Source organism: Musa acuminata, chromosome BXJ3-11, assembly GCF_036884655.1.
Source record: "Musa acuminata AAA Group cultivar baxijiao chromosome BXJ3-11, Cavendish_Baxijiao_AAA, whole genome shotgun sequence".
Lineage (NCBI taxonomy): Eukaryota > Viridiplantae > Streptophyta > Magnoliopsida > Zingiberales > Musaceae > Musa > Musa acuminata.
Window position 1 is genome coordinate 23860964 of NC_088359.1, and position 24037 is coordinate 23885000.

At 38.1% G+C, this 24037-nt stretch overlaps 4 protein-coding genes across 8 annotated transcripts in view; 3 read left to right on the forward strand and 1 right to left on the reverse strand.

The window, feature by feature from the left end:
* LOC135583473 (uncharacterized) lies at positions 1 to 698 on the forward strand. The gene is made up of 3 exons (XM_065174796.1): positions 1 to 244; positions 344 to 461; positions 542 to 698. Exons 1-3 carry the CDS (start codon positions 100 to 102, stop codon positions 579 to 581), a joined length of 303 nt encoding a protein of 100 aa, XP_065030868.1. The 5' UTR covers positions 1 to 99; the 3' UTR covers positions 582 to 698.
* Positions 699 to 6259: 5561 nt separating this feature from the next.
* Positions 6260 to 12783, forward strand: LOC135583475 (DEAD-box ATP-dependent RNA helicase 57-like). 4 transcript variants are annotated; one of them, XM_065173636.1, is made up of 13 exons: positions 6260 to 6449; positions 6541 to 6679; positions 6776 to 6894; positions 6978 to 7069; positions 8244 to 8340; positions 8521 to 8601; positions 8679 to 8911; positions 9968 to 10162; positions 10249 to 10339; positions 10781 to 10903; positions 11101 to 11251; positions 12047 to 12312; positions 12394 to 12783. In XM_065173636.1, exons 1-12 carry the CDS (start codon positions 6369 to 6371, stop codon positions 12250 to 12252), a joined length of 1608 nt encoding a protein of 535 aa, XP_065029708.1. In that variant the 5' UTR covers positions 6260 to 6368; the 3' UTR covers positions 12253 to 12312; positions 12394 to 12783. The 4 variants fall into 4 exon arrangements, with proteins under 4 accessions (XP_065029708.1, XP_065029710.1, XP_065029712.1 ...); XM_065173638.1 differs by having other exon boundaries at positions 6544 to 6679; XM_065173640.1 differs by having other exon boundaries at positions 6544 to 6661.
* A 546-nt stretch (positions 12784 to 13329) lies between these two features.
* Positions 13330 to 16972, forward strand: LOC135652758 (sm-like protein LSM2). Its single transcript, XM_065173979.1, has 3 exons — positions 13330 to 13460; positions 13587 to 13745; positions 16794 to 16972. The coding sequence occupies exons 1-3, from the start codon at positions 13458 to 13460 to the stop codon at positions 16911 to 16913; spliced, it is 282 nt and encodes a 93-aa protein (XP_065030051.1). The 5' UTR covers positions 13330 to 13457; the 3' UTR covers positions 16914 to 16972.
* A 2792-nt stretch (positions 16973 to 19764) lies between these two features.
* The window catches only part of LOC103971418 (uncharacterized protein At5g19025), a 6853-nt gene continuing 2580 nt past the window's right edge, over positions 19765 to 24037 (reverse strand). The window contains exons 2-4 of one of the 2 annotated variants that reach the window (XM_018820207.2): positions 20287 to 20401; positions 20098 to 20181; positions 19765 to 19996 (exon numbers count right to left, since the gene is read on the reverse strand). In XM_018820207.2, the coding sequence (XP_018675752.1) occupies positions 20362 to 20401 (40 nt within the window). In that variant the 3' untranslated portion in view covers positions 19765 to 19996; positions 20098 to 20181; positions 20287 to 20361. The other variant, XM_065173284.1, reaches the window with a different exon arrangement.

Here is a 24037-nt window from a genome sequence, read left to right on the forward strand (position 1 = left end):
TAGAGGAGGCGAAATGCAACGGTTCAATCCACTGAGTCGGTCGTTTGCAAGAGGAGCGAGCTCGTCGAACTCCCTTACGGACTCCGCACGTCATCGCACATGGCCTGCGCCGCTAGGGTTTGGCTCCGCCTCGCCGTCGCTTTTCTCTTCCTCCTCGCCGCCTTCTACGTCGGCCGTCCCCTCTACTGGAAGCTCTCTGCCACCATCCACGAGGTCCGGGAGAAGCGCAAGTCCGTCAGAGACGGTGGGGGTCTCCCTTTTCGTGATCCTTCTCTTAACTTCTGCTTTTGGGGGATTCGAACGGTCTCAATTGAGATTAAAGTGCTCCCTCGTGGTGGTTCAGGGATCTCGCAGTTCGTCCTCGAGGCCCAGAAGTCGGTGGGGTGGGTGCACGACGAGTCCGACTCGGGAGCAGGTGATGATCGGAAGGCTTCCACGGCCACCAGTCGACGGATCCTCCGGTACCGATTAGCTACTCCGTTGCTTCACGATGTTATCTAGGTAGATTTGGTAGTTGTGACTGACCTTTTCCTTCACCAAGATCGGTTCTTTCAGGTCATCCCTCTTCGATGGATATTTAAAGAATAAATCTGCAGCATGTAATTGTGTAATAATCTATATGGATGCCCTCTTTCTACATTTCTGGATGTTGTGCATTGCTACTAATTGCCTTTTTAATCTATTTTCTTTTTATGTGAGCTGAATTGCTGCCATTGGGGTGATTAAAGACGACCAATTTGGTAGTACACGAATTGGGCATGTCTTGCAGAAAGTAGGATTGCAGTGCTGCGCTCCGTTTGTGTTTTCCTGGTGTGCATTTCTGCCCGGTGACAAATGTTTTTGATGGTGACTCCCTGATCTGTGCGGAAGCACTGTGTAGGAAATCAAGAAATATGGAGGAACAAAGGGTTATTAGAAAAGAATCAACCTCTTGAGCAACAATGAAGTTCTGGTTCATCGGTGCTATTTTAATTGGTAGGAAATCTCTGTCTGCTGGATTTAGCATCATCCTTTTTTGCTAATATGTTTATGTCTTGTGAAAGCACATAGACAAACAAGCTGGAGAAGGAAACTAACATAAGCAGAGCACACCCAAACCTGCCTTTTGTCACTTAGCTAGAGGTATGAAAGCTCAGCTCGAGCTTAATATGTTGTTGAGTTTAGAGAGTTAAAACTGGAGTCCGCTTGTGAGTCCAGTTTATCTAACGTCACTCTTATTTTTGTCCAACATGTTTATAACTACAGTTGATTTTATTGATTTCCAAGAGTGAACTAATACAGTTTTCTGTCTTTGTTTTGGATTGCTCTTAGTACCTACACCTCTTGCCTTGTACGATTGAATTAGCTTCTATGTCTTCAGAGCCCCTCCTATGTAGGATCTCTTCACTCGGCTTGTCACACTGTATAACTCTTTGGGTTTCTCATCTTTATCTTCTCTAATGGTTAGCCAAATTAACTTCCTACCAATATCAAGCATGGGGAGCTTCGACACATTATGATTATACGAATAGAGCTAACACCAAAGAAGAACAGTCATTATTTTTGCTTACGACAAGAAGGGTGGGTGGCATCCTCGAGTCCATGGTAGTAAGACAAGAAGACAACCTCACCTCTTCCCACTTCTTCTCAATAATTCACTTGAAATGTGAACAAGCTATGACTGTCTTCCTTTCACCATCTTCAGACACCTGAGCCATCTGCAGAAACGGTTCACCTGATGCGAAATGGTTTTTGTTCTCGAGGAAGAAAACATTTGCAAGGATTTGCATTCACGTCCCAACAAAAGCAGGGAACATAGGGAAATCGCCCTTCTCCTTGGTCCCTCTCCTTGCAACAGAGGTGATGCAGGAGGCATTTAACTCTTTGAGTACGAATGCTTACTAAGAATCAGCAAATGACATACATGAAGGATTTAATATATATACACACACACACGAGATCTAGGATGAATTTTCGAAAAAAAACCCCTAAATTTTAGAGTTTCTCGTATAACTATCCCAAGTTTGAAAAATTCTCACAAAGCATCAATGTATGTTCTCTTGCCATTTTAAAAATTCTTATCCTAATTCTCATGCTTTTCACCCCATCGGTGGCCCTCCTTCACCTTGTGCTTAGTCGCCTCGCGAGTCGACCTTCACCATCGTCGCTAGTCACGAGGGTGAATTGCCCCCCTTCCTCACCCGTGATCGATGGCGAGGGCAAGGAGGGGTTGCGAGGAGATTGTGCCAACGATGAGGTTATGTGGCTCTTGTCGAACCTTATTGGACCCTTGGCCCTCATCGTCATCGTTGGCCATGAAGGTGTCATGCAGTGTCACCTACATCCTTTCTCGCGTGAGGGTGACATTGTTGCCTGTGCTTATGCTCGCATGAGGGAGACAAGGGTTATCATTGGTCATAGAAGTGTCACACAGTATCGCTTACACCCTTGCTCATGTAAGGGCTATGAGGACCGCTCCATTGTCGATCCAACGAGATGCAACAAGGGCCATTGTGCCTCCATCACTAGGTGGGTCTAGTGAAAGGGAGTGGTCGACACGATGAAGGGGGGTGATCAACAAGCGATGGTGCAACCATGGGTTGCACGAAGGGCAATGGTTGATGAGGATAGGATGATTATTTTGAAATATTTCAAACTTGGGGTGCTCTATTGGAAATTTTCAAACTTGGAGCGTTATTTGAGAAATTATAAACCTTAGGGACATTTTTTAAAAATTTACCAAGATCTATATATTTAAAGAGATATACTAAAATTTTAAAGGAGAAAAAAAAAAGCTATTACTGAATTTTGAAACGATGGATACGTAAAACCTCATCATGGATCATAAACTAAGTTTAGAATATAAGGAGTCAATTAACTCGACGCCGACCCTATCCAACCTCTATAAGAAGCCGAATCCAACCCTCGCAAGCGGTCGCTTCAACGGATCGCAGGAACAACCCGTGGGGGTATCTCTCTTTTCCTCTCTCCTTCTTTGTCTGCATCTTTTATTTGCGATAATGAATCGAGCATATGGCGGGGTATGATGGGGTAAGAATGTTTCTAGGTTAGCTTTACTTTCACCTTTCCCTGATTTCTTCTTTTACAGTTCTTGTGTGTAGTTCTGGGTTCACTTGTTCCTTATTTGGGTTTAACGTGCATGGGATTTGTTAATCTGTTGTGTCCGATTTTTACTTGGTTTTGCTAATAAAAAATACCCTGAAACACATTTATGTTCTTCGATCGTATGTTTCCCCCTATTCTGATCTTTGTTTGTTTCCTCTATTATGTTACATCCTTCAAAGTTCTTGTTCACAGACTCATTTATGTTTGCAAACCATTGTTTGATCCTTCTCATCCTTTATTCTTAGGATAGATGGTTCCTTTTCAAGTTACAAAGATAAAATGTCTTAAGGATCTACATATAATTATAAGTTTTATGAAGGACTAATTTGTAAAAATCCCAAAGATTAATCTTAAGTATGTTCTTGACTTCTTAAATTTTTTTATCAATCCTCAAAACAGGTAGATCATCTATCAATCATCTAATCTTCACCTTGAAAATATATGAGTTGTCCCTGAAATTCTTTTAACGATTCATGATTTGATACTTTAGGCATTATTCATATATCTTGATTTAGAGTTCTTTGAGAAATATATATTGAGTGTTTGATTTGGATCTTAGATGATGTGGTAAGGATGTATATATTTGTAAGATCTTGATCGGATTTTTTATTATATTATAGATGAAAAAAAAAAGAGAGAGAGTTTGACATGCTGCCACATGCAAGGTTGTAAACAACCATGCTGAGAGAAGAAGAGATTGCCACAAAAAGCCATCAGAAAAAAAGAAAAACTTGATTGCCATAGCAAGCCAAGCCATGGCTTGGTGTCGAATGAAGCCACCTTACAGTTTAAGAGGGAGAAGGAGCACACGATGGTGCACGGGAGGAAGACGGACCCACGGTAGCACAGGAGCCCATCTTGGAAGAAAGGTCTATCGCATGTGACAGGGACACCCAAGTGTCGAGCTCATGGGATAAAGGCTTGCTGCTTGTTGTAGTGAGGATTGTTTATTTCCCTTTTATCACAACTAATGATAAAAAGAATGTAACTAACCGTACATGACTCATTGGGAATAAACTATGACCTTGCACAAATCTTGGTTTGCATCAGTTTTTTTCTTGAGATCTATCATCCATAAAGTTGGCTCCAATCACCCATAAAGTTGGCATCAGCTTTTGTTTTTTGTTTTGCATAAAGATAAGGGTAAGTGATGAAGATGGGATTCGAGCCCCGGACCTTGCGATAAACTATCAAGGTCTTTACTAGCTAAGCTAGCTGACACCTTCGCTCCAACTTCTTTTGGCAATAAGGGATCCAAAAATTTTATGAACTGTCTTCCTACTGCTAAGATGGCTTCGTGTAAATTTCTTATTAGATAGCTGATCTAATCTTCGTGTAAGTTTCAGCTTTCGGTATGCCCATGCAAATAATCATTGATCTGGACTACATAATCCATAAAAAAAATAGTTGGGTTTTATCAAAGAATAATCAATCATAAAAAAATAGTTGAATATTGATATTATTTTATTTGATTTAAATGAACTAAATAGTTCGAAATCAACTCAACCAAGGCTAATTCAGTCTGATTTGAATCAGGCGGACCAAGCGTCAAGGCCCAACGTCTAGGCCCATATTATTAACGGGGAGGGGATGGGTAAACAGGTGAGGGAGTACTTTACCCGTCCTCGCCCCATATATTGTGCGAAAATGAGGGAGTACTCTATCCGTCCCGGCCCCATATATGTGCGAAAATGTCCCTCATCCTCGTCTCCATCTCCACCCCATTATAGGCGGGTCCTATACCTTCAGGTATATTTGACACCTCTAATCAAGCATGTCAAAACCACTAATATTGCTCTAACGATTAAAAACAAGAGACAACTTGGCAACTCACACTAGTGATTTAGCCTTGAAAAGAGAGCTCAAATTTTCAATCTACATTCTACTGAACCAGTTCAATTGAAGATCTCTACTAGTGACTCTACATTCAATCCTCACGTGTTAATATGACTATCTTGCACCAAGTCAAATGTGCACTTTTTCAAGTCTCTCTTTCTTACAAAAGTACAAACAAAGTATCACTCTGAATGTTACCTTCGTGGGTAAGTAATCAACACCAACAAAATCAAAATAAACAAACTTGATAAAAGGTCATCTTCACGATCATATGAGCTTCGAAAGACTTGTTGAAAACTAATTGGATGACAAATTGACAATCAAGTAGGGTCCCGGATTTCTAACATTTAGTATTATAGTCTTTCATTTTTTTTTTCTAGTCACTTTGTCCATTATACAGCGGTATCCTGTCGCCATCAGACTTTAGTTTCACATCCCCGAAGATTCCTGGAGAGATGGTTCCGAAGAATATAGAGGGGAAATTTTCGTCGGTTAAAGTTAAGAAGGTACAAACAGATGAAGAATACTGCAGCATTATATGGTAGGCAAGCTGTAGCATACTGTTTTGCAGAAGCACAGTTTACTGTCAAAAAGTTAGATTTTGTGTTGTCCCTAAGGCAATCGAGCAACAGCAGCAGTTAAAGTTATTAGTACATGTGATGTTTTATTTTCCCTTTTCATTGCCACAGAAACATTTTATCTGAACTTTGAACGAACTCTTGGCAATGGCATTTCATGTATGACCTAAAACAAATCTGTTTCACTTTCGATCACCAGGTGTTTTGATGTTGTGTCGAGATTCGAGGTCTTTGAGCTTCAGCATGTGACTTATAACTCTTTTCTTCAAATTGTTGCTGATTCTGAGCTAAAAATATTTGGTGAGTACCTCTCTTGATCTTTGCTCAGTCTTTTTTTCTTTGTCTTGTTGATACAAGTTAAAGATCTGGGTCTCAGCCTCGTCCTTTTGCTGGTGTTTCTGTAAATCTGCAGCTGTATGCCAGCAGTACAGTATACCAACAGCCGAAGGATTTGAATGATGTATTTGTAGACCTACCTATCAAATCTCATCAGATAATAAGAAATAAAATAAAATAAAAATATGATTAAATTAAAGATCAAAAAACAAAGTAAAAAAGTAAAAATATCGTAGACATAATAACATCGATTCGTATGTATCGACTAAGGTTAAGTATGGGACTAAAAGTGAGAATGTGTCGTTGTCGTAACGGAGGCAAAAGTTTAAACATAATGGTAAAGGAATTGAATTCCGCATATCAAGTTTCAAAGTATAAATATGTTAGAAGGGAGGGGTGGGTACGTAAATATGCATCAGCTCTTTTTATTTCATCGAGTAGGCGCACTCCGCTAGGGTTTTGCTGTGGTTCCTCTCCGTGGCGACGAGCAAGATCAAGACAGCGTAAACGTTCATGGAGAAGGCGTCGGGGCTGCTCTTCTCCGGCGTCCGGGTCGACCGAAAGCGGTTCGCCCGGGAGATTGCCCGATTCCAGGCAAGCATGACAACCGATTTTGTGTTGGTTTGTGACCCAATTCCCTGTTTTGGATTGACTTTAATGCTTGAATCTTTGTTCTTTGCTGCAGCAGTTGAAGAAAGAACCGGATGATCTCGGGGACCTAGCGGATGCAGCGCTGGAAGCCTTGCCGGAGGTGAAGGCGAACAAGAAGGAGAAGAAGCGGAAGCGCAAGGATAAGGACTCTTCTGGTTGCATCTCTGGCTTACGTACACGCACAGTAAAAGTTGTTGCTTTAGTGTGATGCGAGCTTTGTTCGCATGTCATAATCGTTTTTTCGCCTTGTTTGGGATTTGGTGTAACAGATGCTGTGGAGGGGTTCAGTGTGTTCAAGAGTTCCGAGTCTTTGTCGTCTATTCTAGAAAGAAATGCTTTGGAGGCTACTTCTGCTGAGAAGAAGAAGGAAGTGGAAAAGGAGATTGAGGTGGTTTTGGTCTAGTTTTGTTATTTTTTGTTGAATGATTCTTTTTTGTTTCTATACCTTAAAATTTTTGTTTCCTGCTTCAGAAAGCTTCTATTCTGCGTAAGAAGTATGGAATTCATGTTTCAGGACACGGTGTTCCTCCCCCGCTCGAGAGTTTTGTGGAGCTAAGCTCAAGGTGAGATCCCATATATGGAGAATCCTTGTTTAGAGATCAACTTGCAGCACACTGTTGCTTGGCTTTTGGCACAAATGTTTTGGTGGTACATGCTGAATGTTCTCATGCTGGCCTGTGCAGTGGCATCAGTGCATAGCATATTCTGTATGCACTCACGCCCCTGAGCATCGCTGCCATTGTGCACATGTTACTGCTGAATTTAAATCCTTAGTTTATATTATCTCAATATCATAATACATGTCCAGACCTTGAGCTGATCGCATGTGGCAAGCTCTGTGGTGTCCTATATTTGTGCAATGCAGGCAGCAGCTACATTTCCTGTTTATTCTTTGATTAAGGAGGTTCACAATCGTTATCTTTTTGTCCTGCCTTTATTTAAGCTTTAGGATTAAAGACATATGATGATCCTAGACTATCATGACCATCAGTTACTGCATAAAATATTTGCTGCCATTGAACCAATATGCTGAACAATATCTTCAGATGTTTAATCCCCACATCCTTACTGCAGAATTTGTATCTTAGTAGCTTCTTGAAACAAAAGAAAGAGACATGATGGTTCTTAGTTTTACCTTTAATAGTTCTGTCAAAACAAGCAAAGAAAAGAGACAATGTCATTTCAGCTGCTGCTAATCACTATTGCTAGTTGATGATAGAGATTGATTCTTCATTTAGGTAACCTCCAGAGTTGAGGCTGAATGACAATGTCATCGTGTTAGATGGCTTATCAAACAAGTAATGTTTTTTCTTCTTTTTTGCATCATCAGTATTTAGACATTTTATTTTCTTCCAGAGTTTATTGCATAGGGTTCCATAATTGATGCGTTTATCCAAGATGTTTCTGTACCTATAGAAGTAATATTGTAAGGAATAATAACTAAGAACAATATAATATCTATAATAAGGACGTGCTATATCATACTGTCATTTTTCATTGTTTTGGGGATTATCTGGCCTCTTCTGTCTTTGGTATCTTGTGCTCATGTAAATTCCTTACATATGGGTACCTATAGCGCTGAAATGTACAACTTCATAGTAATAATTATGTGACTATATGTTGTCAAATAGAACAAATCACATTTCCAGCATTTTTTATTTTTTAGTTCATCCTTTTATACAGTTGCAGTTTTCTTGCCGAATTGCTAAGTTCTTGAATTTTTTATTTTGTGTGCAGGTATAACTGCAAACCATATATTTTGCATAACTTAACTGAACTTGGTTTTCGAGAGCCTACACCTATTCAGAGGCAGGCTATTCCAGTACTCCTTTCTGTATGCCCTAAATTTTGTTTCTCTCTCTCTTTCGTTCCCCCCATCTCTCTCTTTGTCTATCTTATATTTAACTTTAGAAAATTTACCCATTTACTGCTGGACTAATTTCTCTATGCTGTTACAATATTATCTTTATCTGAATAGTTCAGGACTAACATTTCATGGTTTTACATATTTCAGAAGAGGGACTGCTTTGCATGTGCACCAACTGGCTCTGGCAAGACATTGGCATTTTTATGTCCAATGCTCATGAAGATTAAGGTATCATTGTTATACATGGACTACATCTTGTCAGTCTTTTACTTTGCATTAGTTTAAGTTTTTATTACTGTTATTAGCCAGGGTTAAAGAATGGTGTAAAAGCTGTTGTTCTCTGCCCTACTAGAGAATTAGCTGCTCAAACTGCTAGAGAGTGCAAGAGGCTGGCTAAGGGGAGAAAATTTTACATCAAGTTAATGACTAAGGAGCTCTCCAGATGTGGTGATTTTGAAAAAATGCTGTGTGATATAATCATATCCACTCCTTTCCGGTTGGACTTTGCTATTCGCAAAAGGAAGTTTGACTTGAGTCGGTATGAACTAAAAAACTTTTTATGTCCTGTTTATAGTGAATTCATTCCACACTTCTTATGCTATGAACTAGCAAATATCAAAAATTGGAACATAAAAGATATGCATAGATCTCTTGGTTTGTTGTGTTTCAAATCACATAAATTAGAGTCTGCTCTTCTTCTGAGCCTATTAAAATTGATTATGAAGCTCAGATCACAACCAGATTTTGATGGTGAGAAATTTTAATGTAATTATATGTTTTGTCATCATGCCAACCTCCTCACCTCTTTGAACATGAGGATATTCTTATATGTTTATTCTTAATGGCTTCTCATTTGTCTGTATATGCATTATTCTTTCTCTTTTTTATGTGCTTACATGATGTAGGCCCACCGCCATGCCAGTGACCTCTATGGTGTTGTGTTAGAATGCATCAACCATGCTCATGCCACCATGTAGTAGCATGCACCAGTATATGTGCCATGGATGCACTTATATGCATGGGAAGCAGAATTATGCTTCTCTGTTTCATGCTAGAATTGAGCCGATGTGGTACAAAATTAGTTGGTACTCATAGCAAATAGTGTTGTACTTTATGCTTGGTTAAAAGAAAATGTATTGGGAGGTTAGAGTAATTGAATAGGACCGTTGTGAGAATACAATAGCATGTATAAATGCATTAAGATCTCTATTGAATGTTGTTATGATCAGCCAACTCTGTTGTGCTAGAAAACTTGAACAGGTGCAGGATGTCAGATTGCGGATTGGAGCAGGAAAATGGTGTTTTTTTCAGAATAGCAATCACAACTGATTTATTTTCTCTATACAAATTACAGGAATTTAGACCATTTCTTTTTTAATCACAATGTGCAAATTCGAGTTTGTGAAGTCGTTATCTTACAGGGATTAGAAAAGGCACATGGAAGTATTATAGACATTATAAACACAGAAATATGTTGTCATATTGAGTTTGTCTCCATGGCATTCTGCATTTTTTAATGTAAGAAGTGGAGTATAAAGTGCAAGAATTTTTATTAATGGTCATGCATATCTCATTTAATATTTGCTTTGTGCAGGGTGAAATATCTTGTCTTGGATGAAGCTGATAAGCTTTTTGAGCTAGGTTTTGTAGAACAAATTGATTCTGTGGTCAAAGCCTGTTCAAGAACTACTGTAGTACGTACACTGTTCAGTGCGACTTTGCCTGAAACTGTTGAAAAACTTGCAAGCACTGTTATGGTTGATGCAGTTCGAATCATCATTGGTAGAAAGTATGGCATGCAGAATAGTATTTACACTATGAACTTCACAGTTGCTTGGTCAGATGATACGTCTCTAACAGAACAACTTTTGACAGAAATTCTGCCTCCGAGATGATTAAGCAAAAGCTTGTTTTTGCTGGTAGCGAAAAAGGGAAATTGCTTGCTATTCATCAAAGCTTTTCAGAGGTACAACTGATATCTTTATATTTCTAGCCCATTAAATCCACATGATTAATTGTCTCTGTCAATCAAATATGCCTGTGTCAAGCAGAACAGGCATGATATCTTATTCCTTTTTAATGACGGATATCCTTTCTATATTACGAATATAAATATGTCAGTGTAATGCACTAATACAATTGAAATTGTTTAAACAGTGGTTCGAGGCTTCCTATAATATTGTTATTAGTGGCAATTTAGATTTATCTAACAATTTTTAAAACATCGAGCACTCTCTTTTTCTCAAACTGTAATTCATTTAAACTTTGGTTCACTGAACTTCACTGAGGTTAGTCAAAAATAGTATGATGCGCTTGGGCTTCTTTGCTTGATTCAGAGTTCTTTTTTTTTTTTCTGCTGGATTACTATCTAAGGTTTGACTAACATCTCTGTAATTTTTACCAATAGAGTCTGAATCCTCCAGTACTAGTGTTTGTTCAAAGCAAAGAAAGAGCGAAGGAACTTTACAAGGAATTAGCATTTGACGACATAAAAGTTGATGTTATTCATGCAGACCTTTCCCAGCAGCAGGTTAGCATTTGTGCAGTTGATTGTTAAGAAAACTGGCTAATTGACTTTTGCAGATCTTTTCTTCAGAACTTTTGAAAAATTGATTAGTGCAACCCTCAGATTTTGGTTGAACAGTCATCGTACTTTTAATTTAACATTGACAATTGTCCTTCATACACATCATTTCCCTGATCATAATTTTTGTTTTATTGTTATAGCGAGAAGATGCAGTTGATAACTTCAGATCAGGCAAGACATGGGTTCTGATAGCAACTGATGTTGTTTCTCGGGGTATGGATTTTAAGAGGATCAACTGTGTGATCAACTATGATTTTCCTGAATCAGCTGCAGCATATATTCATAGAATTGGTATGCAACTAAACTTTTTCCTTGCTAGTTGTAGCATAACCTTTTTGTAATCAGCAAATTGTTTTGACTTCATGCTTGAAGATTTATCTGGCTTCTCTAAATGGACCAGCATGGATCGAATCCATGCCAGCATACTGACATATGGTATGCTGGAATATATTGTGGTACTAATCTTCTGGGGTAGGGAGGACTAGGTTGATGCTCAGACCAGTAAATACTGGCCTGTATAGGCCGGTCTTGGCGAAATTGAGTTCTATAATATGAAGAGTAATATTTTTTATTGTTGCTAATAATCAACCATCATCCTTCAGAGAGGGAGGGTCAAAGCTAAGAGGTAAGGTTTGGGACTAACATACCAGGTCATGCAAACTCAGGTTGGGAATGCATCCTAAGACAAAAGGCAATGCAGATTCAGAACTTTGGATTAGGATTGGATGTTATCTAGATGAGAATAAACAGATGAATAGTGAAGTCTTACCAATAAGCAATTATGAATTCATGATCGGATGAGAAGTTTATGAACCTTAAAAAGATGGTACCATGCCCAAAATTCAATAACTTTCCATCTTCGACCTAGTTTCTACTGTTAATGATCTTTATTCAGATGCACATTCAGGCTTCATGCCTTGTGATTGCCTATCCAGATTCTAAAGCTTTTCTTTTCCCAATCTTATGCAGTTCTAAAATTTGTCTATCCAGATTCTAAAGTTCTTTTCGCAACCTTATGTCTTGTGATCTTCTACCTAGTTTCTCCTATTGTTCTAAGTTTATAGTATCTTCTTTCTCAATCTTCAGGTCGATCTGGACGGGCTGGAAGACCTGGAGAAGCTGTAACATTCTTCACTGAAGAGGATAAACCTTTTTTGAGGAACATAGCCAATGTGATGGCAGCATCTGGCTGTGAAGTTCCTTCCTGGATTCTTACTTTGCCCAAGCTCAGAAAAAGAAAGCACCGGCCACACAGAGACTCGATATCAACCATTTCCGACGACAGTGCCTAGTAAAAGAAATGCTGCAGTATGTTCTAAAGCATCAGGTTCCTTACTCCCATCCGTCCCGAGGTTGGATTTCAATATATTCACACGTGGCTAGCAGTTCATCTTCTGTCTGTAAAATCTGATCGACACTGTTGTTTATTACAGAGATCTGCTACTGTGGTTTTCATCAACATTCTGGCCTTGATTGCCATGGCTGAGTTGTCTTCGAACAAAGATTGTGGATTCTGTCCTGAGGTTTGCTTCTGCCAAAGAATTTGGTTGCTCGGAAATGTAGACGATGGTGATATATTTGTGCAGGCTACATTAACCAATTGATAACCAACAAGCTATCAAGTTATGGAGTTAAATATGATTATCTTCATAATCATACAGCTTAGCCAGATCAAGTCTGAGAAAAAAAAAATCACAAACTAATTTGATGATGCTACCTACCTACTATAATTATAAAATTCGTGTGTTTTTTTTGTAAAACGATGTATACATTTATATTTTCCGTAAAACCATGTATTTCAATTATAGTTGAGATTAGCTCTATCGATCGTGATCAACTTGACACCTTGATCGATATCGCATGGCAATAAGTCCTCGAGTGTTTTCAGCACCTATACTATCAAATAATTAATTGGTATAATAATTAAGCTAAAAAATAGTTAAATTTGGTGGTTTAGGGATTTTAAGTTTTGATCGGTGTCCAAAATGTTTAGTTTAATTCCTCAGAGTTCAAAAAAGAGTATGTGTTGCCCATATTTTATCGTCGATAATAAATTAAATGTGGAAGCTGCTTTCAGTGAGTTTGACATCGTCAAAAGAATCATTTAAGAATTGGTCAATCGAGTTTCCAAAAATGAGATGCAAAGCAAAGTCTAGAACGAATGAAAGGACATCTGAACTTGGTTTAAGTCAATCAGATATATTTGTTGTCATTGCTAATTAGGACATAACTATGTAAAAAGCTATTGTTTCTTGTTTATAATGAAAGTCGATTGGAACAAACACTAATGACATCCTGTCGTTACAGATTATAATAGCAGATGCGGTCGGATTCGGATTGGGTAATTAGTAATTCGCATGAGACACCCGTTACCCGCAATTGGGTCGACCCGATCCGACAAGACGCAAATCCGGCTCTATTTCATTTATGCGACCTAAATCTCCCTTTTTTCCCCTCGACGTCGCGACACCGCGCCCTAAATCCCTTGGTTGCGAAGATGGTATTCTCGAATCCTTGCTCTCCCTCTCGCAATCTGATCCTTTTTTGTTCCTTGACATGGCGATCTCTGCTTCGAACTTTCTACCTGCTTTTGATGTGGATTTGTTTGGTTTCGGTTTTGTTGCAGCTCTTCTTCTCCTACTTCAAGGAGTTGGTGGGGAAAGAAGTGACGGTTGAACTGAAGAACGATCTCGCCATCAGAGGGATCCTCCACTCCGTCGACCAGTACCTCAACATCAAGCTCGAGAACATCCGGGTCGTAGACCAGGACAAATACCCTCACATGGTACTGCCGCCGCCATCTCTTTCTTCTTGTTTCCTTTTCCCCAACTTCGTTCATTTCATGCATATGCATCTTTGATCTTGACTCGTGGGTTGAGGCTGCTAGCGTATGGGTTTAGGGTTTATGGATTTAACGGTCTGTCTTGGTTATTAGAATCCATTTTCTTTTTAATTCTCGTTAGTGTTCGTAAATTGTTAATTTAGTAAGATTTGGAAACATGATGTGCTTGTAATTTTCTTTTTGTACTTTTCCAAATTTCCTAACCAACTCTCTTGCATATTTGGTCAACAACTGTATTTTTAACCATTTTGAAAGAGAGAAAGGGACACCTAATTGTTAAAAGATTGATTCTCAAGTAAGATGTAGTAGGCTAATAGTTTCATTAAAGAGGTATACTTGACTACGTTTATACTGGTCATGCTAAATTTCTTCCTCCTTTTAATTCAGAGGGCTAGCTAATATACAATTCCAAAGAGAAAATAAAACTTGCACTCGTTGAAGTCACACTGATGTCAAACCAATTAGATCAGAAGGTGGAAAGATATGTTGGTATCAGAGCATGAGAGAGAGGGTGGTTGAATTGGGTTGACCAAAATAAAAGTTGCAGTATGCCTATTTGCAAAGGCATGATGGGACATCTCATAACTTCCAAACTTATGAATGCAATGTTAAGCAAAACAAATGGAGATAAGCACACAAATGATATATAGTGATTGTCAAACTTGATTGATGTTGACTTCCATCTGCCTCTGCTGAAGGATTTCTCCATTGTCGTGTTTTTTCTATAAACCTTTGTATTCAATCTTTTTCATGTTAATATCAAAACTTTTCAATTAGGAAAAATAAAATAAAATATTCTCTTGTAAAAGTGAATGCTGGAGACCAATAATAGAGAAAAGAGAAAGGAGTTCCATAAAGATTAACCAGATTGGCTGATGACAAAATTAGTGCAAACTTGTGATCCTAGGTTGCCCTGATCTTAGTTAAGGATCTCTTTAAAACTTACATCACTTTATAAGCTGCTATTTAATTAATAGCTGCAGCGGAGAAAAAAAAATTTGTAGAGGTAAGAGAATAGTAGAGACATTGAGCGAAGAAGTGTAACAGAAGGGAGAAAAGAGCCTGCAGTGAAATAAAACCTTGATTTTGCTTCAACAATCTTTGCTTCCAGGTAATGAACATCCCATCCGTTTATGTGAGACTGCATAAATATCTCTTGTGGGAAATCTTGTTATAGCCAACTAAAGTATCTAATTTAAGCCATATTGACTTGTTAATAATAATTAAAGTTGATGACAGAAGTCAATCTACCCTCTTCAAAAAGTGATCATATCTGATGTTCTGCAAACTTAGATTTAATTAGGTCTTAGGACTCAACTTGGTTTTAGGTTGACGAGTGCTATAGAAACTAACCGATGGCTGATTTAGGTCTGATGTAGTTCCATGGTTGATTTCAGAACCATTGTTTGGTTCCATGTTGAAATTATGTTTTAGGTTGATTCGATTGATGTTCTGTGTATCAGTGCTGCCATTGTAATGATGTTATTCTAGACAGAATCAGATTGATTGAGGTTACACAGAGATGAATGCAATTACCTCAAAGTAATGATGTACCTGTATGATAGAATTATTTTAGCATCATGCTGAAGTAGGAACTTCATTTTCCATCAACCTTTACACCCTTCTCATTTTTTTCCTTCATCTTCACCTATTCTTTATTTTTAATCCTTAATATTTCTCCCATGGTGCATTTCTATTTAATATAGTTATGCAATATTTTGCTATATGAAAAGTTTCCTTTTATATTTCCTTCCACCAAAATGATCTTTTCAAATATATTCAAAGGTTTACAATACCCACCACTATGTCCATTGTCCACTTTCTGTTAATTTACTTTTCAAGGTATAGTTTAATTCAACACTTTTATCCTTCTTTAGCCTGCTAACTTGTTGTGGATCGATTATTAACCTGTATCTGTTTGGTTTTTGTGAGAACCTCATATTACTTGTGAGGAGGCATCTGAGTTCAAATAGATTGCAATATTTTTCTGTGTTTTCACCTTCGTTCTTCCTTTCCTTTCGGATCAGTTTGTGCATCTGTTTCATCAGATGGTGACATGAGTTTCAGTTTTCTAGGGAACATTTTACAAACGGTTGCTTTTGTCTCTTATTCCTTTTGCATTCCAAGGATTCCATCGAATATGTCGCCCAAGCCATATTGTAGGGTCACAGATATGGATTGTTATGGCCAAAGGTCAATGCCCAATTTAACTGCATTTACCTGTGTATATATAGTCTTGCATGTTATATTTTTAAATGCAAAATTACTGGCTTGGTTCTTGTTTTCACTTTTCACTATATATAGTTAATAAAAAAAGCTTGGTTAAGTATTGCTAGTTTAGACAAAGTTTAGAGATACTTTGATTAGTGATCATGTCTGCATTTGAATTGTATTTATTTATTCCTTGAGACCTTGTATCTGGGAAATTTAAACGTTTAGGTGCTATTTCTGTGAGTAAAGCATGTTGTACTCGTGTTCTAGATCATGTGCAAGAATCCAGTTGAAAGAGAATTTATTATCATTGGACATGAATTAGGAATTCTGAATTGGAATTCATTTGGCCAGCTGTAATCCTTCTTTATCAGCTGTAATTCTTGAGATTGCTAATTAATTCTTGTCTAAGTAAAACATTAGAGAATCCTAAATAGACTCAAAAAAAAAAAAAAAAAATCCCAGATGGCTTTTGTTGAAATGGGGGATCCAAATTCTTTGGCATGAATTTCAGTCTCTCTATTGATCAGATCTCTCTGTTGTTAAATAGGGCATTAAAGCTTAGTGCTGTATATGGCTTTTGATCAACAGAAAAAGTAAATGTTCAAACTTGGCCTTTGTTATAGCTTCTTCTTTGTTTTTTACTCCACAACCTTCGCCGCTTTATTTTCTGTGTGGTAAAATTGCGTGGCTCCCAAATAAAAAAAGTTGTTCACTTCTGTGATCATTGTTTTATATTAAAGTCACTCTTTATCTCTCCGCTGGTTTCTTAAATTGCAGTTGTCCGTGAGGAATTGCTTTATCAGGGGATCAGTGGTACGGTATGTCCAACTACCGCCTGATGGTGTCGACATCGACATTCTTCACGATGCCACCAGGAGAGAGGCTCGTGGACCTTGATTTCTTCTACAGCCGTATGTGATTCTCTCTAAATGGTTAATGATTCAAAGTTCCTCCAAGCGCTATGCTATGCTATGCTATGCTTTTTTTTTTCCAATGATCCCGTTACACAAGTACTTAGTCTTCCAGCTGTGGACGCATGCAACTCCAAAGTGAACAGCTTTCTACCTTTTTTTTTTTTTTCTTTTTTATTTATGAGCAAAGGCAAGTGACGTAGCCGAAACATAAGACAGAGTAGACATTGGTTGCCTATAGATATGTCATCTTCAGTCATTTATCATATGTCGGACGGAGTGGGTCGTGTGGTTAGCATCGCATGATGTCACGACTGTGATGTTAGATGGATCAGATGAGTCCTCATATTTGAGAAATGCTCGAGGATCTTACGAAACGGGTCTTATTATTTAACTCTCCCCCACTTAATACTCTGAAGAACCCTTGACAAAAATCTTTAGGTTTGACATTTTAAACCTTTTTTGAACCTTTCAAATCCTCAGCATCCGCAAGGTTTTTCAACCATGATCCTAATTTAGTTTTGCGAAATCATTTACTGAATTATCTCGCTCAATCTCACACCCAAACTAAGGTAGGCTTTCTGGCTCTCATGTAGTAGACCATATTATAGATGTTGACTCAAAGTTTGATCTCTGCCGTGGGATCAAGAAATCCATTGTTCCCGATGCTCGAGACTGTTGGTGTCGCCTTGGTGTTGAGATGCTAATATCGCCTCGACATTGGGACACCTCTGCGGTGATTCAAAGTGCTAATTATATATTAGCTACCTTAATTAGTTAAATATTTTTAGTATTTTGATTTTTAGATTTAAAAAATTATGTTAAAATTTTTATAATTATGAAAGTAATTCTATTGACCCTAATATTATTGATTTTATCGATGAATGATACAGCACATGAGGGAATAATCTAAAAATAATGGGTAAAAAAATAATTTTAATATCTTAATTTTATTTTTATATCATATTTAAAACTTAGTCGATTATTATGGTGGTGACAGACGATCGTGCCATGAGCGTCACGGGTGATTGTTGTAGTGATTGTTAACGAGAACCGATGTAGTAGTTGGTTCTATTGATGTCGATCTAAACATCGGAGATCAAGGCGAGGGCGGTGATCATAGTAGCGATGACGGTTTGATGATGGTGGTGGTGGATCTTGCGAATATCCTAGGGTGGAGTCTTAGAGGTGTTGCTTGAGGGACTTATGTGGCTTCTTGGGGGGGGGGGGGGGGGGGGGGCGGGGGGGGGGGGTGCGGGTTTGAAAGGATGAAGAGGAGGGAGAGCGATAACTGGAGGTGAGGCAAATGGAGAGGAGGACGAGGACGATGGTCGCTCTACATCATTCTGCATCGGCATCACATGACATTTGCATCAACGGGGGGTGAGGTAAAAGCCTTACATCTTGTCGACAAAGATACAGAGCAATGCGATGCCAACGCAAATGCCTCACCATCCGTCGATGCAGCTGTAAAACCACCATCGTTCTCGTCCTTTTCCTTCTCTCCCTTTACTTCACCTACCATCGTCGCTCTCCCTTCTCCCCCTGCAAGAAGCTGCAGAAGTCCCTCAAGCTCCACCTCTAGGATTTCACCTGCCCGTCTCCAAGGATACCTCAAGATCCACCACCATCATCATCAAATCATCATCACGGTCGTGGTTGCCACATCAATCGTCGATGTTCAGATCGACATCGACAAGACTGACCACCATATTGTTATTATCGATCATCATCACAACAATCACCTGTGACCCTCAATAGTGTTGTCATCCTTCATCACCACAACAGTCGACTAAGAATTTTTAATTAAAGCATACAAATATATATATATATATATATTTAAAATATTAAAATAATTTTTTATCTATCGTTTTTATAATATTATTATACATGCTATCACATGCCATATCTTTTGTCGGTAAAACTAACAGGATAAATTAGATTAAATATTTTACTTTCATACGATAGATATTTAAATATAATTTTTTTTAAATTTAAAGATCGAGATATTAAAGAAATCTAACCATAATTAGTCTTAATTATAAAGTACAACCTAGCACTATTTTGCACCCCCCAACTATTCAAGAACAACTAAAAGCAATGGATCGATGATTCGAGGATTAAAGAGGGGAAATCAAACGAAAAATAAATGAAGCCAAGAAAGTCAATCCCTACGTACAATCTCCTTTTAGTCAACAAATTGATGTTGAAGCTTATACCTTGAGAGTTTCTCCCTTCTCAGAAACCTTCCGTGATAGTTCCAATCTACCCGAGCATGTTGTAGTGTCGTCATATAAATAATACTATACATGGCAATCGACATCTTGATGTGTCGATCCTACTCGACAAATCTTTGGAAAAAGTAAGGGAATAATAAAGTGACACGTAGATATAAGGTAGTCTTCAAGAGGTGACAACTCAATCGCTTGAAAAACCTACGCTAGAGTTGACTCGACTAAAAAGACACAAGTCAGGAATCATCGCATTCAAAGAAAAAAATAATCCTAAGCATTTCGACCCGATAACCATGACACTCTTATCATCTCCTATTAGGACTCTTTTATTTTATTTTATGAGCTTTGAAAAACATTTATTGAGTCTATTTAATTCAATTAGAATCGAATAAAAATTTATTTAATATTTATTTATTATTAAGAGTTCTAATCCTAATGGACTCTAGGTGAAACTTTATAAATAGTAATGTAATCCTTTCTTTAAATCAAACAATCAATCAAATATTATTTTAGTTTGTTATGACAAACCCTAGGAGGCCGATCCCCTCGAAACGATCATTCCTTAGGGTCTTATCATCTCTCAGAAGATTTTTAATGCATCGGTGAAAGGAATCATAATCGACATAACAAGTTATTGATATCTTCTATTAAGACACAATCTAGAATATTGATATGAGCTGTATAAATCTTTTTCCAATATCCTCCACTGATCAATCAGAGCCTCAGAGCCCCTGCTCAATAATTCAGTCTGGTTAGGTCCCAAGCGAGTCAACATCCATAGGTTGTGACAGGTATTTTTCTTTCTTCCTTTCTTCCTTCTCGAGGGATACTTGACCTAAATAGATGTAAATGATGCTCAATTTAAATGGAAGTAGATAATATACATGTATGTACATGCACAGTAGTCGAACGACAAATGAGTAAACAAGCATATACCAGACTTATGTAGACAGATCTGGTCTTGGCAGCATTGACCAAACATCAAATGGAGAATAGCAGTTGAGAGTACTACTGAGTCAACTATAATTTTGGAAGTCAGAAACAAGCAGATAATGCAGGTGTAATTTATTAGTATGCATTCTGAGTCTTATCTGGATGAAGAATATCCCAGGCCAAATGCATCACCTGCCCAAGCTTTGTTGTGTTTTCAACATTGTTGTTTTCTTAAAATACACAAGTTTGTGAGTCTTTTGAGTATGATCACCGGTCTCCTCCCTCGATTGCCAAGCTTCCGAGACTCCTACCACAACCAGGATAGCCAATTCAGTGCATCAAAATAGAAACAGTGGTGTTTTGAAGAAGCCGAAGACAAACGAGTTGTTTCTTGTTAAAAAGTTGAAACACAAGGAACAGCTGCGCATAAAAGGGAAGAAGGCAACAACGGAAAAGACAAAACCATCATCGAATGCGGATGCCTGCCAACTCCTACTCACTAAATACGTTGTGATGAAAATAATAATAAGAATCATGTATTCACCGATTACCTCACATTATTACAAACATAGTCAAAAAGTTTCTTACCTGCACCACAGCCAAGCATTTCGGTGGGAGTTATGCCCCAATTTTCTCCCTACTTGTGTTGACTAATCTAGCCGATAAAGATATTAACTATTGATAGCAATAGCAAGTTCTTGTGATCCAATATCATCTTTATCGCATACCTTTGCAAAATAAAAAATTCCACACCGAACTAAAGCGTCGCCTATGTCAAAAATTCCATGAAATTAAAGAATGCAAATAAAGATGAGAATCCTTCCCTGCATATTCCACATACAACTTGGAAAAAGAACTTGGTCAAATCTTCTTGACCTATAGTAGGTTTTTAGTGTTACCCCTGCAATGAATCACTGTCAAAAGCAGCCTGAAGTTTTGAATGGATCTTGGCTTTCCAAAATTTCACCAGACAAAAAAAAAAGGGTTGTGTTAGGATTACAAACAAGAAAAGATCTTTCAAAATGATACAAAAACATGCTATATCTAGCATTTCAAATTGTTCTATCTGAGGTTTTTAATTTCGTACCGTATCGATGTACCGAGCTTTGTTCGATACAGCATACTGAGTAATACACTAGGGTGCACCGAGCGGTACACGCTTCTTTTAAGAAGAAACCATCTTGCATGTGGGCGAGGATAGTTTCTTCTTAAAAGAAGAAGAAACCATCCAGCAGAGCGGGTGAGGATGGTTTCTTCTTAAAAGAAGAAGAAACCATCACCCCCTTTCCATCTCGAGAGACAGAAAGGGGGTGATGGCAAAGCGGGTGAGGATGCGACGAGTCGCCTCCGTCCCCAACTTGAACTCATCCCCCGCGAGGCACTCCGCAATGCTCCCGCAACAGCCGAATCTAGTGAGGATCCAACCTAGGGCGAGCTCATCTCTCACTCCCCCGCCACTACCGCCAATAGCGACCGTAAGGAAGAAGACCAAGATGACGATGAGAGCAAGAAGGGGAAGCAGCAGTCCAACCTCGGCCAGGATCCCTTCCTTCGCAGTCGACCGCGACCTCCTTGACCACAACGGCCAAGATCCCTCCGCCTCCTACCGTGTTTCGCCCAACGGAGCAAGGACTCACCCCCTACAGTGCTCTGCCCGACGAAGCGAGGACCCTCCCCCTATCGTGTTCCGCTCGACGGAGCGCTTCTTCGTGTCCCGCCACGTCCAACTCTCTTCTCCGTCATGCCTTCTCTGTCCAACGAGCGTCGTAGCCTCGTCTTCCTCACCATCATGCTCTTTGTCTTGTCCACCAATTGATACTGTCCGGTAGTGGGCGGTCCACGTGCCGATCAATTGACGGACTGATATGTACCGCCCGTGCCGGACAATATGATTTGAGATTCAAATCCCTGGTTCCATCCAATCCCCAAAGTGATGAAAAAAAGAATCAAGGACGATAAGCTACTACATAAGATCTGTCATTGCGCTCTCATTTATCTTGATGAGAAAAATGGAAATTCCAAGAAACACAACCAATTTTTAAGATGCTAAATATATAAAAATGTGCATTATTAGAGGCATGATTGAGGTTAAGAAAAGCAAGACCGGAAGGAGTGTTACCTCCACAAGTTCGTAACAAAAAAAGGAAAATTCAATAACTCATCCTAGGAAATTAATGTAAACTTTTCATGCATCTTTCTAGCGACTCTCTAAGAAATAACTTCTTTCTTTGTCAAGAAGCTCAAGTTTGGTATGCTCGATATTAAGTTGTTAACAATCATAGTTTTCTGTGACAATTTATTCTATATCCTGCTTTATAACCCCAAAAATTGCAAATAATAAGGATGGGTGCCCTTTGGTCTTCAAAATGCATTCATAAATACCCTTAGACCATCAACCATTGCGAAACAAACACAGGAACTGAAAGGATATAACATGGACAGATATAACGTCGACCATTCAACTCAAACTTATGATGCACAAAGCTCAAATATAGACATAACATGGATGGAGCTAAATGGCAAAAGATACATCTCAATACCATGAACAACTGGGACATAGAAGGTCTATTCCTGTTGTTTTGTATGAATAACACGTAAGGTAAGAACTAAAAACTATGTAGTAATTCTTAAAAGGAAGACAACAAAAGAATAAGAAGCTGATTTATATGCTAGAATATACAGGATTTGGTTGTTCTGTTTATATATCACTTCATAATATGGTCAAAATTAAGATAACAGAAGTTAACATTTTTAAGTATAGTATTTTTACTCGTAATGCAGTAGCTGTAGAAAACTTCATTCTTATTTCCATCAATTTTGCCATGAGAATGCTGTTGTTTGGCATTGTATACACACTTAAAGAAACTTAAGTATCTAAACTGAAATATATTGCACATGTGGAGTTCAACTTCTGATATCACTAAGACAAGAACTGAATGAATAGTTAAAGTAAACGGTTGACAAAACTTCAAGAAGTGAAAAAAAGCTTCCCTATATTGGAATGATCATGCAGCAAGATGGGGCATATTAAAGAAGATAGTTGAACATGATAAAAGGACAAATGCTTGATTTGCAGTAGTTAGGAAGCTGCATTTATTAAAAATCAAGTGCTAATTCACATGATAAAAGGAAATGGCTTATGTTTGATAATTTAAAATGTTTGTAGTGGTTAGAAAGCAATGATTATTAAAAGCCAGTGCAGGTAGGATGATGAAAATATTGGTAAGTGGTTGGTTTACAATAGAAAAAGACCATTCCAAATTCATGGGTAATACCAATTGAAATAAAGTGAATCAATGAATTATTTTAGGTAGCTTTAGTTCAAACATGAGACATGTCAGAGAGATGATCATTCAATACTATACAGTATACACCAATTACAGAACCAGCCAATTTAATCAACATGACATGAGAAAGACAAAAGATCAAAGAAGACTCCAGGAGAAAATAAGAGAAAATGAACAAATGGAACCATCTGTGCACATGGAGGAATATGGCAGCTTTTGGATTTCATCCTTGATGGGATCAGATGGCTGAAGAGATGCATGTAACCAATCCCAAAAAGTCAAAAATGTAAGTTTCTTACTCTTCTTTTTTCCATTTCTTGATTTATATCACAGATTCTAAATTAACTTCATATGCCATTCAAGAAAGCATGAAGTAAAAAAGTTATTTTGCAGAATGGAGCTAGGACTGAAGCCTCTGTCCTATCACCTCAAAGTCCATAATGGAAACCCCTAATCAAACATCAGTTCCGTTAAACATTATCTATGAATTTAATAATTTAAAAAATCAAAACATATGTAATCTAGATATTATCTCATCAAGCTGACTTAAAATGAACAGTGTGAAAGCGATAACCAGTGATGTTAGACTGACTTCAATCTATATATTATTCAATGAAAATATACAAATATTCCACTTGTTTCAGTAATTATATACC

What these genes read in the sequence shown, in the direction of transcription:
- LOC135583473 (XM_065174796.1), top strand. Translation starts at nt 100, where the DNA reads ATGGCCTGCGCCGCTAGGGTTTGGCTCCGCCTCGCCGTCGCTTTTCTC. An exon ending in GCGCAAGTCCGTCAGAGACG is followed by an intron (nt 245 to 343) that starts GTGGGGGTCTCC and finishes GTGGTGGTTCAG; the next exon opens with GGATCTCGCAGTTCGTCCTC. An exon ending in ACCAGTCGACGGATCCTCCG is followed by an intron (nt 462 to 541) that starts GTACCGATTAGC and finishes TCCTTCACCAAG; the next exon opens with ATCGGTTCTTTCAGGTCATC.
- LOC135583475 (XM_065173636.1), top strand. Translation starts at nt 6,369, where the DNA reads ATGGAGAAGGCGTCGGGGCTGCTCTTCTCCGGCGTCCGGGTCGACCGA. An exon ending in AGGAAGTTTGACTTGAGTCG is followed by an intron (nt 8,912 to 9,967) that starts GTATGAACTAAA and finishes TGCTTTGTGCAG; the next exon opens with GGTGAAATATCTTGTCTTGG. An exon ending in CGAATCATCATTGGTAGAAA is followed by an intron (nt 10,163 to 10,248) that starts GTATGGCATGCA and finishes AACTTTTGACAG; the next exon opens with AAATTCTGCCTCCGAGATGA.
- LOC135652758 (XM_065173979.1), top strand. An exon ending in AGGACAAATACCCTCACATG is followed by an intron (nt 13,746 to 16,793) that starts GTACTGCCGCCG and finishes CTTAAATTGCAG; the next exon opens with TTGTCCGTGAGGAATTGCTT.